The 13,997-nt window shown below is 38.7% G+C and overlaps 1 protein-coding gene across 5 annotated transcripts in view; it reads left to right on the forward strand.

The window, feature by feature from the left end:
• Nucleotides 1-13,997, forward strand: part of Radx (RPA1 related single stranded DNA binding protein, X-linked) — a 72,657-nt gene that overhangs the window by 45,380 nt on the left and 13,280 nt on the right. For 3 of the 5 annotated variants that reach the window (XM_021153702.2, XM_021153704.1, XM_029473433.1), the window contains one exon: nt 2,764-2,825. In XM_021153702.2, coding sequence (XP_021009361.1) covers nt 2,764-2,825 — 62 coding nt within the window. Of the gene's footprint in view, nt 1-2,763; nt 2,830-9,164; nt 9,173-13,997 lie in introns of all 5 variants that reach the window. The other 2 variants (XM_021153705.2, XM_021153706.2) reach the window with 1 other exon arrangement.

The raw sequence follows: 13,997 nt of genomic DNA on the forward strand, positions 1-13,997 counted from the left end.
AGTGCACTCCTGAAGCAAGCTTGGTCTTACTAACCCTCACTGCTCTTTCACTATACCTTCATGCTCACAAGAATCGAATTTGGCTTTCTGACTTATTTTTTCTTTAGAAACTCTGGCTTCACACACTTCTTGCCATATTTGCTTTTTGGGTGACCTAGACAAACACTTTCTTAAGTGTCTTTGCTTAAGTCCTTTAAATTGCTTTAACACTTTACAAACCTCATGTACATGCCAATCTGAGTCTTTTAATCTCTCCTGCTTCAAAGATTGTGTGCCACCATGGAGTTCAGCAAAGCCACTAAAGCTCCATACCAGTCCCTAGGTCCCTGCTGCATCAGCCATCCCCTTCCTTGGCTGTTGTGTGAACACAGTCCTATCTGGCTCAGTGAACTGAGCATCAAAGACTGCCTGTGCATACTTACTTCCTTCACTAGTGCTTGTCATTCTATTGTCTTCAAGTTCCTGATGCTCATGAGGACCTTAGCCAGTGATAACCAAGTGTCTCTAAGGGCTCTTATAAGTCAATCAATTAGGGAATGATTTCCCTCATTATGTAGCCTTTGTCTTATAGAAAGGAGCACAATACTAAGTCAAACTATTCCAGATTATAGTAGTTCATGTTATTATTTCAGGACATTATTAAGGCTCTCCCTGTATTCTGCATGTTTTCCTTCCTCTGTGTCTTAGCTAGGGTTTCCATTACTGTGAACAGACACCATGACCAAAGCAACTCTTATAAGGACAACTGTTAGTTGGGGCTGGCTTACAGGTTCAGAGGTTCAGTTCATTATCATCAAGGCAGGAGCATGGAAGCATCCAGGCAGGCACGGTACAGAAGGAGCTGAGAGTTCTACATCTTCATCGAAAGGAAGCCAGGAGCAGACTGTCTTCCAGGCAGCTAGAAGGAGGTTCTCAAACACCACCCCCACAATGACACACTTCTTCTAACAAGGCCACACCTACTCCAACTAGGCTATACATCCTAATAGTACCACTTCTTGGCCCAAGCATATTCAAACCACCATACTCTGTATTAAAGACCTGAGAGGTATCTTGTATCACTCCTATCTCACTTTGTTCTTCTTCATTTCCCAGTTCTTCCTACAGAATCCAAGTTTGGGTATCCCAAGATAGTCTATTTAGGACAGATATAAGTTATATCATTTTCCTTATTCTACAATAAGAAATTACAAGCTAGTTCCTCTATCCTATTCTCTCTTCCCTTTCCTCCTCCAGCCTTTATTTTTTCCTGCTAATTTAGTAGCTAGTGCAGAACATGGTTTTTTTTTTTTTTCTTCTTGTATTTCTTCCATCACATAAGCAGAATCATTCTAGGCAGAAAACTGAAACTCAATTACTTGTCTTATTGCCCAGAGCAAAGACCACACAAGTGACACCACAGCTTGCTTAAGATTCTGTCCCATATATGTTACTTCTGTGTATTATAATATATTCTTCATCAACCATTTGAGGGAAATCTCTCCATTCACATGATAGATGCCATCCATCAGGCCATCTTGCCATTCCATACCACAAAAAGGAAGACAGCCAAAGTGGAATTCTCCAGGGACACTGTACTTTCAACACAGCCTTGTTTAGCTATGCCAGGGACAATGCCAGGGCCACTAAAGCAAGAAGGCACATCATTTTGTACTACACCAGGAAAGACAACCATACCTGGATTTCCTGCATAGATGTTCTACCCCCAGACAGCTTAGCTTCAGTTGCATGCTTCATAGCCTACAACAGACACCATTCTACTTCTCCAATATTCCTTTGTAATTCTGTTGTGACGTGGATTAGGGTTGTGTGTTAGGTGAACTTTCTCTGGTAAGATGGACAACTATTTCCAGTGATTCTTCCCACACCTAGCTTGTTACGCCAGTGGGTTTAATTGGGATGATTAATAGGGTAATGGGTAAGGAGTCATTTACTAGAACATAGGGAATTTAGGAGCAGCTCTACCACTGAAGAACCGCCCTCCCCCTTCCTAACCACTGTTAACTTCCTAGCCACTGTTAAATGCTTATAGAATTCAATTCCAGGAAGGGTAGGAAATCTTCTGCCCCCTCCCTTCATGAAGGAACATCAATGAGGCCAATCTTCTTGTGCTATCTTTAGTAATCCCAGCTGTTGATAGTTCAAGAAGGCAATGGCCATGCCACACACAGAGGACAGCATCAGACAACACTGTTTATTCTGGTACTATCTTGGCATTTAAAAGGAGAAGTTAGCCCTGAATAAAAATCAGGCTAGGATTCTATAGGAAATAACTGAGTTAAAGTTTGAAGGACAAAAGAAAGTTAATCAAACAGAAGAAAAGAGGCATAGAATTGTTTCTTGCTTAAAAAAAATAAATGCAGATCTGAAGTAGTATGGAACTAACTATGAAGTAAAGTTGTAGGACAGGAAAAGTGGCTGTTTTACAGAACTGTTGAATAAAAACAGGAGAACAAACAAGGTCATTGCACTTATTTTGAAATTCCCATACGATATTGACAATGTTTGCATCTTTAGTTTGTCTATAATGAAGTTAAATGTTCTTTTTTATAATAAAATTTAACAACTCCATCGGAGAGTTTTCAAATACATTATGTATGCATTTATTGGTAATTAGGGTTATATTTAATGTATTACTTTAAGAAATGTATGAATTACATTATTGGATTAAAATAAGTTCTGAATAGACTCAATGAGGTTTTTTTCCTATCTAAGTCTTGTTTTTTATCATTTGTGGTTATCTTATTTTCTTCTCATTTGCAGGGTTCCTGTTCCTCAGCCATATTCTTCTGCACAAATGAAAGGAAGCAAACACAACATACCAAGTATGTTCATTCCATTGTGTCTTGATGTTTTAGTTATTATCTCTTACAAAAGTTGGTAGAACTCTGTTGCATACACATTAGTATTTGATTTCATTTCCAGCATTGTGTTATAGCTCCCATAAGCAACAGATAAAGCTTTTCATATTGGTTTATGTCATCATTAAAAATATTGAAAAGTGAATGCAACTATAATAATTGCTACCAGAGCCTGGGAATAGAAATATAAGCATGGAGACAGGATGCTTACAAGGTATCAGGGTACAATTAAGAGGACTTATTTCTACTGTTCTATAACACATTAGGGCTAGTAGAGTTGACATTTAATTGTACATACCTAGAAGAGATTAGAAATGGATCCAAACACAAATGCTAAGTTTATGAGGTAATAGATGTTCTAGTTACCCTGCTTTCACCATTATACATTGTATATACATATGTAAGCATTTTATTGCACCCCATAAATGTGTATAATTGTATGTTTAACTCATTTTTTGATTAATTTATCTGAATAGCTACCAAGTATTGAAAACGTAAAATGTGCTTTAAAGAGGGATTCACCATCAACATAGAGATGCTATTGGCTAGAAGGAATAGTTTAACCCCGATACAAAGCAGAAAACACTGACAAGCAGAAAAGAAGGTTAAGGTTGATGCCTCCAGGAAGAAGGACAGATGTTTGTGCAAGGGAACTTATCACAATCTCATCAGTCTTATGACTGGGGCCATGTGCTCTGTGCTCATGATCCTATCTGCTGCTGAGAACTGCTCTTTCAACGAAATGAAATGTTTATTTCTAAATATTTAGTACATTTTAAACCCAAAAGGGACGTTTCAAAGCACAGCAACTCCCAAAAGGAAGAAAAGTGTTCAAGGAGACATATTTGCCACATAAATTTGTATAGCATTATTCAGGTGCTCCTAAAATGTAGCCATTGTGACTACAAAATGAAAGCAGTTTCTTCTGTCTTAAGAGTGACTTCTATCAACATTTTTTGTCTTAAAGTTTTCTCTTCAATGTTTTTTTTTCTACTGTCCATAAGACTATTAGGTAGGCACCACTTGTATTAATAAATGACTAATGATGATGTTCTTTAAGAGTGAAAGTAATTAGAGAAATGTTCCTTTGGTAGCAGCAAATATGGGTTTTAGTTTTAGCAGAATAATGTTTAAGTAGGTTTAATTTTAATTGGCAGGCCGAATAAGTAAATTCAAGTAAGTGTTCTCTGGGTTTTTTTGTTCATTTGTTCATAATTGAGCACAGAGGGTACTTTCAAGGGAGAAGAGGTTGAATACAGTGTTCTAAGCAAGTGTAATTTCCTAGCCAGTTAACTGGATTAAATTTAGGGCTGGCTTCTGAAGTGATTTCATAGTGGAATTTAGTCCTGGTAAGATGCCATTAGAATTATTTGGTTTAAATGGAGTCTTTTTCCACTAATTAATTTATTTATTCACTTTACATCCTGGTCACAGCCCCCTTCTCCTCCTAGAGCCCCCTTCCTCCACACATACACCTTAAGTCACTGCCAAGGGATCATCTATCTAGATTCAACATTTTAGCCCTTTACCTCTATCTTGGCTTTTGGTGTGTATTTTATTTCAGTTCTTCACCCAGACAAAGGTGAAGCTAGCATTTTGTTTCTACTAGCTTCTTAAATGTGACTTATCAGTAAATGGTGCCAAAGATTTTGGTACAGTTTTTATTGATAGCTACGTGATATGAAATGCTGGGTTTGCATGTGTGTGTGTGTGTGTGTGTGTGTATGTGTGATGAGTATGTGCAAGTGCCTATGTGCTATGGCATGTGGAACTCAGAGCATAACCTTGAATGCCAGTTCTCAACTTCTACCTTGATAAAGCCAATATGTACACCAGGCTATGTGGGTTCTGAATATCCAAGATTCTCCTGTTTCTGCCTTCTATATCCCTGTAGAATCAGCAAATTACCTGCTTTACTTGGTTCATAGAATTTGAACTCTTCTCTTCATATTTCTATGGAAAATGTTTTACCCCATGACCAAAAGCAAGTTGGGTAGGAAAGTGTTTATTTCCTTTTATAATTTGTAATCTATCATCCAGGGCAATTGGGGCAACAACTGATGCAGAAGCCATAGAAAAATGCTGCTTAATGGCTTGGTCAGGCTGGCTTCTTAAAGTACCCAGAACATCAGTTTAACGGTGGCACTACCCAAGCTGATATAGGTCCTCCCACACCATCATTCAAGAAAATGCCCTACAAACTTTCCTACGATCCAATCCTATGTTCTCTACTAAGATGCCTTCTTCCCAGATGGCCCTAGTTTGTGTCAAGTTGACAAAAACCAAACACCAACAACAAAATCAATCTTTAAAAAGTACTTCCAAAGGCTGTTAGCATAGGTCAGTAATGGTTCCAGTTTGCTGTCTGTTGCTCTGATAAGTGTCAAAACCAAAAGAAATTTAGGGAGGAACAGAGAAATCGATTTATTTTATCTTACAAGTTATAATCCATCATGGAAGGAAGCCAGGGAAATAGCTCAAAATTGGGACCTGGAGGCAGGCTTAAAGCAAAGATGAGGAAGAAATGCTGCTAACTATCTTACTTCCTTGCTGCTATTCAGTACCTTTCCTGCAATGGCTCAAACCTACCCAGGGATGATACCCGAGCCTTCCTAAATCAAGTAGTGAACAAGATGATGTCTCACAGACAGGCCTGAAGGCCAGTCTTGTCTTACTGTTTGAATTTTTCCACAACAAAATTAAGTTTAAACTATGAAAAACATTTTTGCAGCAACGACAAACGTAAGTTTAGAAATAGATAAGTCTGACTGATGAGTATATTAATACTGTGTTAGTCTTTACCCAGTTTTTCTATTGCTTTAAGGAAGGTAAAAATGGGCTTGAGAGACTTGTTTCCATGAAATATCTAATTAATTCATAAACAATAAGTAGAGTTTTGACAAATTATCAGGTATATAGGCAAAGATTAGTTTTTGCACAAGCTCAAAAAGAATAAATTTTATATAACGTCAAACTAGAACAAGGTGTTTTTTTAGTTGTAGGGTACTCATCCTAAAGAGTACTTAGACATGGATTCTAGCCAATACAAAGTCTTTATTAGCCAGTGGATGACTACTCTGGGTATTCAGGATCTCAATGTAACACCAAGCCTTTCTCCGGGTGAGCTTTTAAGCACAAAAAAAAAAAAAAAAAAAAAAGATGCCCTGGGTCGACACACTTCAGTTAACAAGAACAGTTAGCCAGAAGCAGAACTACAGAAGCCAAGAGGCAAGGTTAGCACAGTTAGAGACTTTCCCAGAACTATGGACTTTGATGGATTGTATCTTTGTTTTAGTTGTGGCTGATTGTGCTGTCTATGTGTTGAGTTTTATGCCTGGGTGGCACTTCTATCATGGAGTCAGTCAGTGTCTGGGGGTCTGTTCTAGTTTTGGTGTGCTACATCAAAAGCAAGAGGCAGAAGGTAGTCTAAGTGGTCAAAGGACTAAATCAGTGAAGGACATACTATAGGAAGAATCTTGTAATCTAGACACCAAAACAAAGAACTCTGAAGATAATAATTAGAAAGAGTCACGTGGTTTCCTTTTCCCAATGATTTCCGAATGTGGATATGATGATGAGTCCAGGAATATATAGTTGTGGTTATAAAAATGAAGAACAAGAAAAGAAATGAGACATAACTTTGAAAATGTAACTGATGTAGATGTTAATAGAAACTGAAAGTAGGGAAGCCATGAGCCAGGAAAGCTACCACCTTCTCAGGTCCCCACACTTTGTTTCAACTGGAAGAGACTGAGAATTCCATGAGAGGTTAGCAACTATGTTCATTTGCAAGGGTCAAACTAATGAAATACCATAGTCAGAGCTTAGAACAGCAGACATTTTTTTTTTTTCCCACACAGTCTGGAACTAAAAGCTATGGAGGTCGGTTGGGTTTCTTCTGGGCTCTCTTTCCTCGGCTGGTGAATGGTCTTCTTGTCATCTCGATTCTGTGCCTAGAATTGTTATAGCTGAATCATAAGACAGTTCTATTTTTGTGAATATCCTCAGTGAGTTCCACACTGGGTATATTATAGTCCCACCAAAGAAGGGTTCCAACCCCCCATTTTTATAAACATTTGTTGCTTAGTTTCTCTTTTTAATTAAATATATATATTTTTAAATTTTTCATCATGTTGGCCCTGTAGGGTTTTTTTTTTTTTAATGAAAATTCTGCTGTAAAGCACGTTTTTGTGCTGTCCAAGCTGGTTCTTGCTTGCTTTTGTGTTTCTTTCTTTTGTCATACCTTTCACCCATTTTGTTCTAATGGGTCTCATTGTGAAACCTAGGGCCATTCTTTCCCCAAGTACCCTTGCCTTCCCTTCCTTTATAACTGATAACATCAGCTCTGGTCAGCCTAGAGTGGACACACCTGTTCCCTAGGCCTAGGTTTTCTTAGCTCAGTTCCCTTTGTGCCCTTAATGGACCTCCCATTTTGCTGACTCTCTTGCTCCCTTCGGAAAAAATACCATTAAAGCTCTCCACTGAAGTCTCTTTTTCTGTAATTGCCGCCCCCTCCCACCCCTGCGGGTTCATTTGTTTGATTTTTATTATTGTAGTTCTTCCTCTTTGATATTTTGACTTTGGTTCAAGTACTGTTTCTCTGGTTTAATTTTGATGTTTTCCTATTGCTAATATTTTTATATCTCGCTGCTTCTGAAAACAGTAACAATATGAAATATGGTGCTATTGAATACTGTGGGTCATGAAAAAATGGAAAAAGTGAAAATTATTCAAACAGCAAAATATAATAACAACTAAATCCACTTTCTCCTTTGTAAAGTTTTAGCTTCTTATTAATAGAAAACTGAACATTTAGAATATTATGATGCAGTGACTATAGAAATCAGCTTTTTCTTCCTCAAAGGGCTTGCTCCTTTTCCCCCCTAAACTATAAATGTCCCTTTTTTCTACCTAGTAACTTCCTCAAATTCTTGGGAGAAACTCATTGTATGTAGCTACACAATTCTCCGTTCCTTAATTGTGTCCCTCTATTGTCCTGACAGACATTTCCCCGAACAACAGAAATTACAATGAAATACCACTTCTCCCAAGCGTGGCTGATTGACTCTGTGCTGTGCCTGTCCTTCAGTGCTTACCTGGACCTCCCCAGAGCCTTAGGAGCAGCCTGAAGTGAAAGTTGAAGGTCTCGGGTCTTTTCTGAGTTTGCCACTCAGAGGGAGCCTGCTCCCAGTTTCCTAAGATGATGTATGTGTGATTTGAATTCACCAGTTTCAATCCCAAAATTTCAAACTGCTTTTTCCTTTGTGACCTTAGACAACTGACTCTTTATCTCAGTTCCAGTCTCCTGATTTAGATTTCTACAGGTGGTTTATCCACTGCACTGTGCTTTTAAGGCATACCAACTGCCTTTTCAGCCTTCAGTTAAGTTACATGAACCAGAGATTAGGACCTTATTTTGTACTTCAGGTATGCCCTGCCACGTCAGAAGATATCTAAATTGGTCTGGGAAATGGCTCAGTGAGTAAACTGCTTGTATCAGAATGGAGACCTGAGTCTGGATCTCCAGCTGTGTAAAAAGCTAGGCGTGGCAGCGTGAAGCAGTAAGCCCCCGGGTGGAACGGGGCAAAATGAGACGAAGAGATACCCTGAGTTGCTGACCCACCAACCAACCTAAAAATAAAGTAGGTTTGGTGAGACATCCTGTCTAAAAACTTAAGATGGAAATCAAAACATTGATTTTCAGGGTTTTTTGTTTGTTTTATTTTGTTTTGTATTTTTCCTTTTTGTGTTTTTGTTTGTTTGTTTCTGAGTGAGAACCATGAAATTGGAAGGCGAAGATAATCTGGGAGGAACTGGGGGAGGTGAAGAATATTATCAAAATATTTGCATAGACAAAATGTTAATAAAAAAAATTCCACTAAGGTAGAACGCAAAGAGAAAGATAGCTGTTGTTGACCTTTGCCCTGCACACACGCATGAGCTCACACACCCCATCCGCCGCCCACAATCTAAAGAACACAGAAAGCTACTTCATAGTTGTATAAGGTGTCCAGGACCAGGATCCCACACAGTAAACCCTGGCTTCCTTAGGTACCTTCCAATCCTGCTGTACCTAGGGAGGGCCAGAGCAAAGGTAATTAAAAGTCCATAAAGCTTTCCTGCTGTTTTAAAGTTGTCTGTATCCGGACTGTGTTCACACGATCACTCTGAACTCTTGTCACAGCTTTCTTGCCCAGTCAGTTCTGACAATTTCTGTTTAATTTTTTTTTTAATAATTAAAGGTTTTCTTTATTTAATTACATTTTTGGAGTCAGCATTTCCACCCTATTCTCCCTGCTCCAGCTTCTCAAGTGCCCTACACACAGCCTCATATTATTTATTTAATAGTGTACACACACACACACACACACACACACACACCCTGCTGAGTTCATTTGTGTTACTTATATGTATTTGTGATTAGGGCTGACAGTGAGAGGGAGACTCAGTCTGGTGTTTTGCTTTGTTTTGTTTGTTCCTTGTTCCTTGTTCCCTGCTGAGGGACAGGAGCTCTAACACGCTTGCTGTGCCTTTTTTCTAGACGCTTATAAAGTTTTCTTGTTGAGGTCCAAAAGGTCATATGATTTTATATTCCCTTCTTTATCCATTGCCTGAGAAGATAAACAGCTCCATAAGGAGACAGTTCCTGGCTTAGAAGGTTATGTAGATGTGTAGTTCATTTTTCTTTCTCAGTGTTCAAAGTAATGATTTGCATCCCGAGAACCCTGCAGAAGTAACCAGTTGTGGGGTAGATTTGTTGTTGTCTTGGCTTGGTTTTGCTTCCTTTGGTATTTTTTCATATTCACTGTCATGACTAGTGACACCGCCAGGGTTAATGGGTCAGAAATTCTTCATGTATGCTTATACTGTTCATATGACCCTAGTGATGTATGACTGTCGTAGGACTTTTTGGAATTTTTCTAATAGCTTGGCAGCATATTTACAAACTCCTCTTGAACATTCTTTCCTCAGACATGAAAGCAGCCATCTTCTCCACAGCTATATTAGTTACCAGTTATAGTCAGGGCACTGTAGGCTTGCAAATAGAGCTGTCTAGTTCTTTCTAAGCCCCCGTGGTAGGTAGAACTAGAAAAAGTGCTTGCTTACCTTACTATTTATTAGGTATTTAGGTAATGTTAAGTCAAAATATTACTTCACCCTTATACTTCTAATTCAAATAAACAAATATGTTTTCACATTCAAGATTAAAATAAAAGAAATGTATTCCTCTGTAAGAATCCAAGCTCTATGCTTCCTCTTTCTGTAATCAAGCCTGAGGTGACCTATGAAAGTGGTTCCCTGCTCCCTTGACCCAGAAACCCCTATAAAATCACTCAAATCAAGGACTGCAACTTTTCTTTAAGAACATCTGTGAAACTGCCCTGGCAATCAAGGATATGTTGTATATCTGAAAAGCCACCAAGGGATAGATCCACTGGTGAGACATAAGGCCTCATTATTAAATAACCTCTCAATGAATTGAACCATTAGATGCAAAAAAAAAAAAAAAAAAAAAAAGCCTTCAATATCTGAGCCTTTGGGGACATAGGAAAACCATAATACCTATCACAAATTGAAAAGGTTTTTTAAATGTTTTAAAGGTTTCTTGGCAGTTCTTTTAGTTTTAGGGTTTTTTTCATCTTTTATTTATTTATTTATTTATTTATTTATTTATTTATTTATTTATTTATTTAAAACCGCAGATTTTATTCCCCTCCCGGTCTACCTGCCGAGTGTTCCACATCCCATACCTCCTCCCCATCCTCCTGTCTCCACATGGATGTCCCCACCCCCAACCCCCAACCCCACCTGATCTCTAAACTCCCTGGGGCCTCCAATCTCTTGAGGGTTAGGTACACCTTCTCTGTCTGAACCCAGACCCGGCAAGTCCTCGTGTATTGGGGGCCTCCTATCAGCTGGTGTATGCTGTCTGGTTGGTGGTCCAGATCTCAGGAGTCCAAGTTAATTGAGACTGTTGGTCCTCCTACAGGGTTGCCCTTCTCCTCAGGTTCTTCCAGCTTTTCCTTAATTCAACAACAGGGGTCAGCTGCTTCTGTCCATTGGTTGGGTGCAAATAATCTGCATCTGACTCTTTCAACTGCTTGTTGGGTCTTCCAGAGGGCAGTTATGCTAGGTCCCTTTTTGTGAGCGCTCCATAGCCTCAGTAATAGTGTCAGGCCTTGGAGCCTCCCCCTGAGCTGAATCCCACTTCGGTCATGGCGCTGGACCTTCTTTTCCTCAGGCTCCTCTCCATTTCCATCCCTGCAATTCTTTCAGACAGGAACAATTATGGGTGAGAGTTTTGACTGTGGGAAGGCAACTTCATCTCTCACTTGATGCCCTGTCTTTCTGCTGGAGGTGGGCTCTACAAGTTTCCTCTTCCCAAGCTGGGTGGTGGTGGCGCACACCTTTAATCCCAGCACTTGGAAGGCAGAAGCAGGCGGATTTCTGAGTTCGAGGCCAGCCTGGTCTACAGAGTGAATTCCAGGACAGCCAGGGCTACACAGAGAAACCCTGTCTCGAAAAAAAAAAAAAAAAAGTTCCCTCTCCCCAATGAATTTCATCTAAGGTCCCTTCCTACCTTTTAGTCCGGAGAGTCTCTCACCTCCCAGGTCTCTGGTGCATTCTCACTTGTGCCCTTCAGCTTGTTAACCTTTTTGAAATCTGTTGATTTTATCTTGGGTATTCTGTACTTTTTTGGCTAATATCCACTTATTAGTGAGTACATAGCATGCATGTCCTTTTGGGTCTGGGTTACCTCACTCAGGATGATATTCTCTAGTTCCATTCATTTGCCTGCAAAACTCAGGATGTCCTTGTTCTTAATAGCCGAGTCATATTCCATTGTGTAAATGAACTACATTTTGAAACAACACAGATGTCCCATGACAGAAGAACGGATACAGAAAATGTGGTTCTGTTTGTTTTAAATGTATACCTACTGTTATAGCTTGATAACTTGTAACATTTCTTTCTGCATGGTTCTGTTGTAAACTAGGTAGATATTAAAGTTCATTTCTTGTATTTTATTGCTTAGGGATTGATTTCTTTAAATATATTTAAATAATGCTCACTTTATAATTTGGCTAATTGTCAGCATAGTTCCAAAGTTAACTATACCAAAGAATATATATTTAAAGAATTTTGGTTTTCATAATGCCCCCTATCTCCTATTCCATCACTGTGGATAACTGTTTTTAAATATTTTTATTTTATATGGATGGTTGTTTTGTCTTCATGTATGTGTCAGATCCCCTAGAGCTGAGATTACAGACAATTGTAAGATACTGTGTGGGTTCCGGGAGCAAAACCTGGGTCCCCTTCAAGAGCAGCCCATGCTCTTAGCTACTGAGCCATCTCTCCAGTCCACATTGATAACATTAATTTGTGTAGTGGCATGTCTTTCTTTTTTTCATAAGATAAACAAATATATCTTTTGTATAATAATTCTAGTAGTGTTCAAGCTAAGTATATAAAATAGTTCTAGTTTATTCTTCATCTCATTTTTAGGAAAGCCTGAACTATGAATAGATTTTTTTTTCCCAATTTCTTTTGACAAGTAGTTATTCCCAACCTGTAACTGCCACTGTTGCCTGTACTTATTTCATATTCATTTGTTGGGAACATATAATTCAAGTAGGAAATTATAATCCGAGTTTACTAAGATAAAAATATAGAACAAGGTTTGGAGGGGAAATTTTATAAAACATGTAAACCCCGGTATACCCTGTTAGTCTTTAGTAATACATTTTTTTTGTGGGTACACACATGTATATGTGTGTGTGTGTGTGTTAATTTGTGTTTGTCTATGTATGTGTGAGACTTATTCCTACCAAGTTCATTACTATAACTTTTTATAATGTAAGAGATACTTTTAAAAGATCAAAATACTATATGACTTGTTCATGCTGTAGGAATGTCCGATAACGTTTGGGTCACCTGAGTAGTTAATTGTTGCTTGTTGCTGCTCACCTTTTTCTTTTAGACAATGTTATCATAGCACACCTGGAACTCGAAGTCACATGTCTCATGCCGCTGCCTTTCAGTGCTTTCTTATGCTAGGACAGGAAACAACAGCAGGATGTAAGCCACTTCAGAGAAGCAACTTAAAATTACAGTTGCTCATTAAGTAGCTTGCCTTCGACTGTAGAAATGACAACATGAGAGTCTTATGTTTAAATCTGTTTTTTTTTTTTTTTTTTTTGGCCGGCCGTGGTGGCGCACGTCTTTAATCCCAGCACTTGGGAGGCAGAGGCAGGCAGATTTCTGAGTTCGAGGCCAGCCTGGTCTACAGAATGAGTTCCAGGACAGCCAGGGCTATACAGAGAAACCCTGTCCCAGAAAAAAAAAAAAAAAAGAAAGAAAAAATTCTGTTTTTGTTGTTGTTGTTCTTATTTTAGCACGTATGTGTCTTTACTTCTAATGGTGTATTATTCAATCAAAATATTCTTTGTACCAAATTCTTTAGCACCATGTCTGATGTATATTAGGTACAATTGTTGAATGAATGTTGTGATGTGGAAGGGATAACTTATAATATTATATTTAGTTTCTAAACATACCAGTTGAATTGTACATAGATAATAAATTAGCTCCTTAATAGCAAATAAGGTCCTAGGGAAATGACTCCCTCATCAAAGTACTTGTACTGTGAGTCTGACAGGCTGAGCTCAGATCCCTAACACCCACTTAAAAAGAGAAACAGAGAAACACATACCTGTAATTCAACTGCCACAGACACAGAAACAGGCACATACCTGGGGGTGGCTGGCCAGCCACTCTAGATGATCAGTAAGTTTCATGTTCAGTTAAAGAACCTGTCTCAAAAACTAAGGTGGGAAGCAATATAGGAGATCAGTCAACATTACCCTCTGACCCTGTATGCACATGTGTCTGCATGCACACATGCATATGTTATACACATAGAGAACTTAAAATAAAAATAAGAATAGAGACCTCTTTTAAGCATTTCATTGTGTTTGCATATATGTAAAGTTCAGAGGACAATTTGTGAGAGTTGATTGTCCCTTCACACCACAGCAAGCTCCCTTACCCACAGAGCCACTTTACCAGCCCAAGTCCTGAGATATTTCATCTCAACTTATTTGCCTCTTTCTTTACCATATGCTATTTGTA

This window comes from Mus caroli, chromosome X, assembly GCF_900094665.2.
Source record: "Mus caroli chromosome X, CAROLI_EIJ_v1.1, whole genome shotgun sequence".
In the NCBI taxonomy this organism is placed as follows: Eukaryota; Metazoa; Chordata; class Mammalia; order Rodentia; family Muridae; genus Mus; species Mus caroli.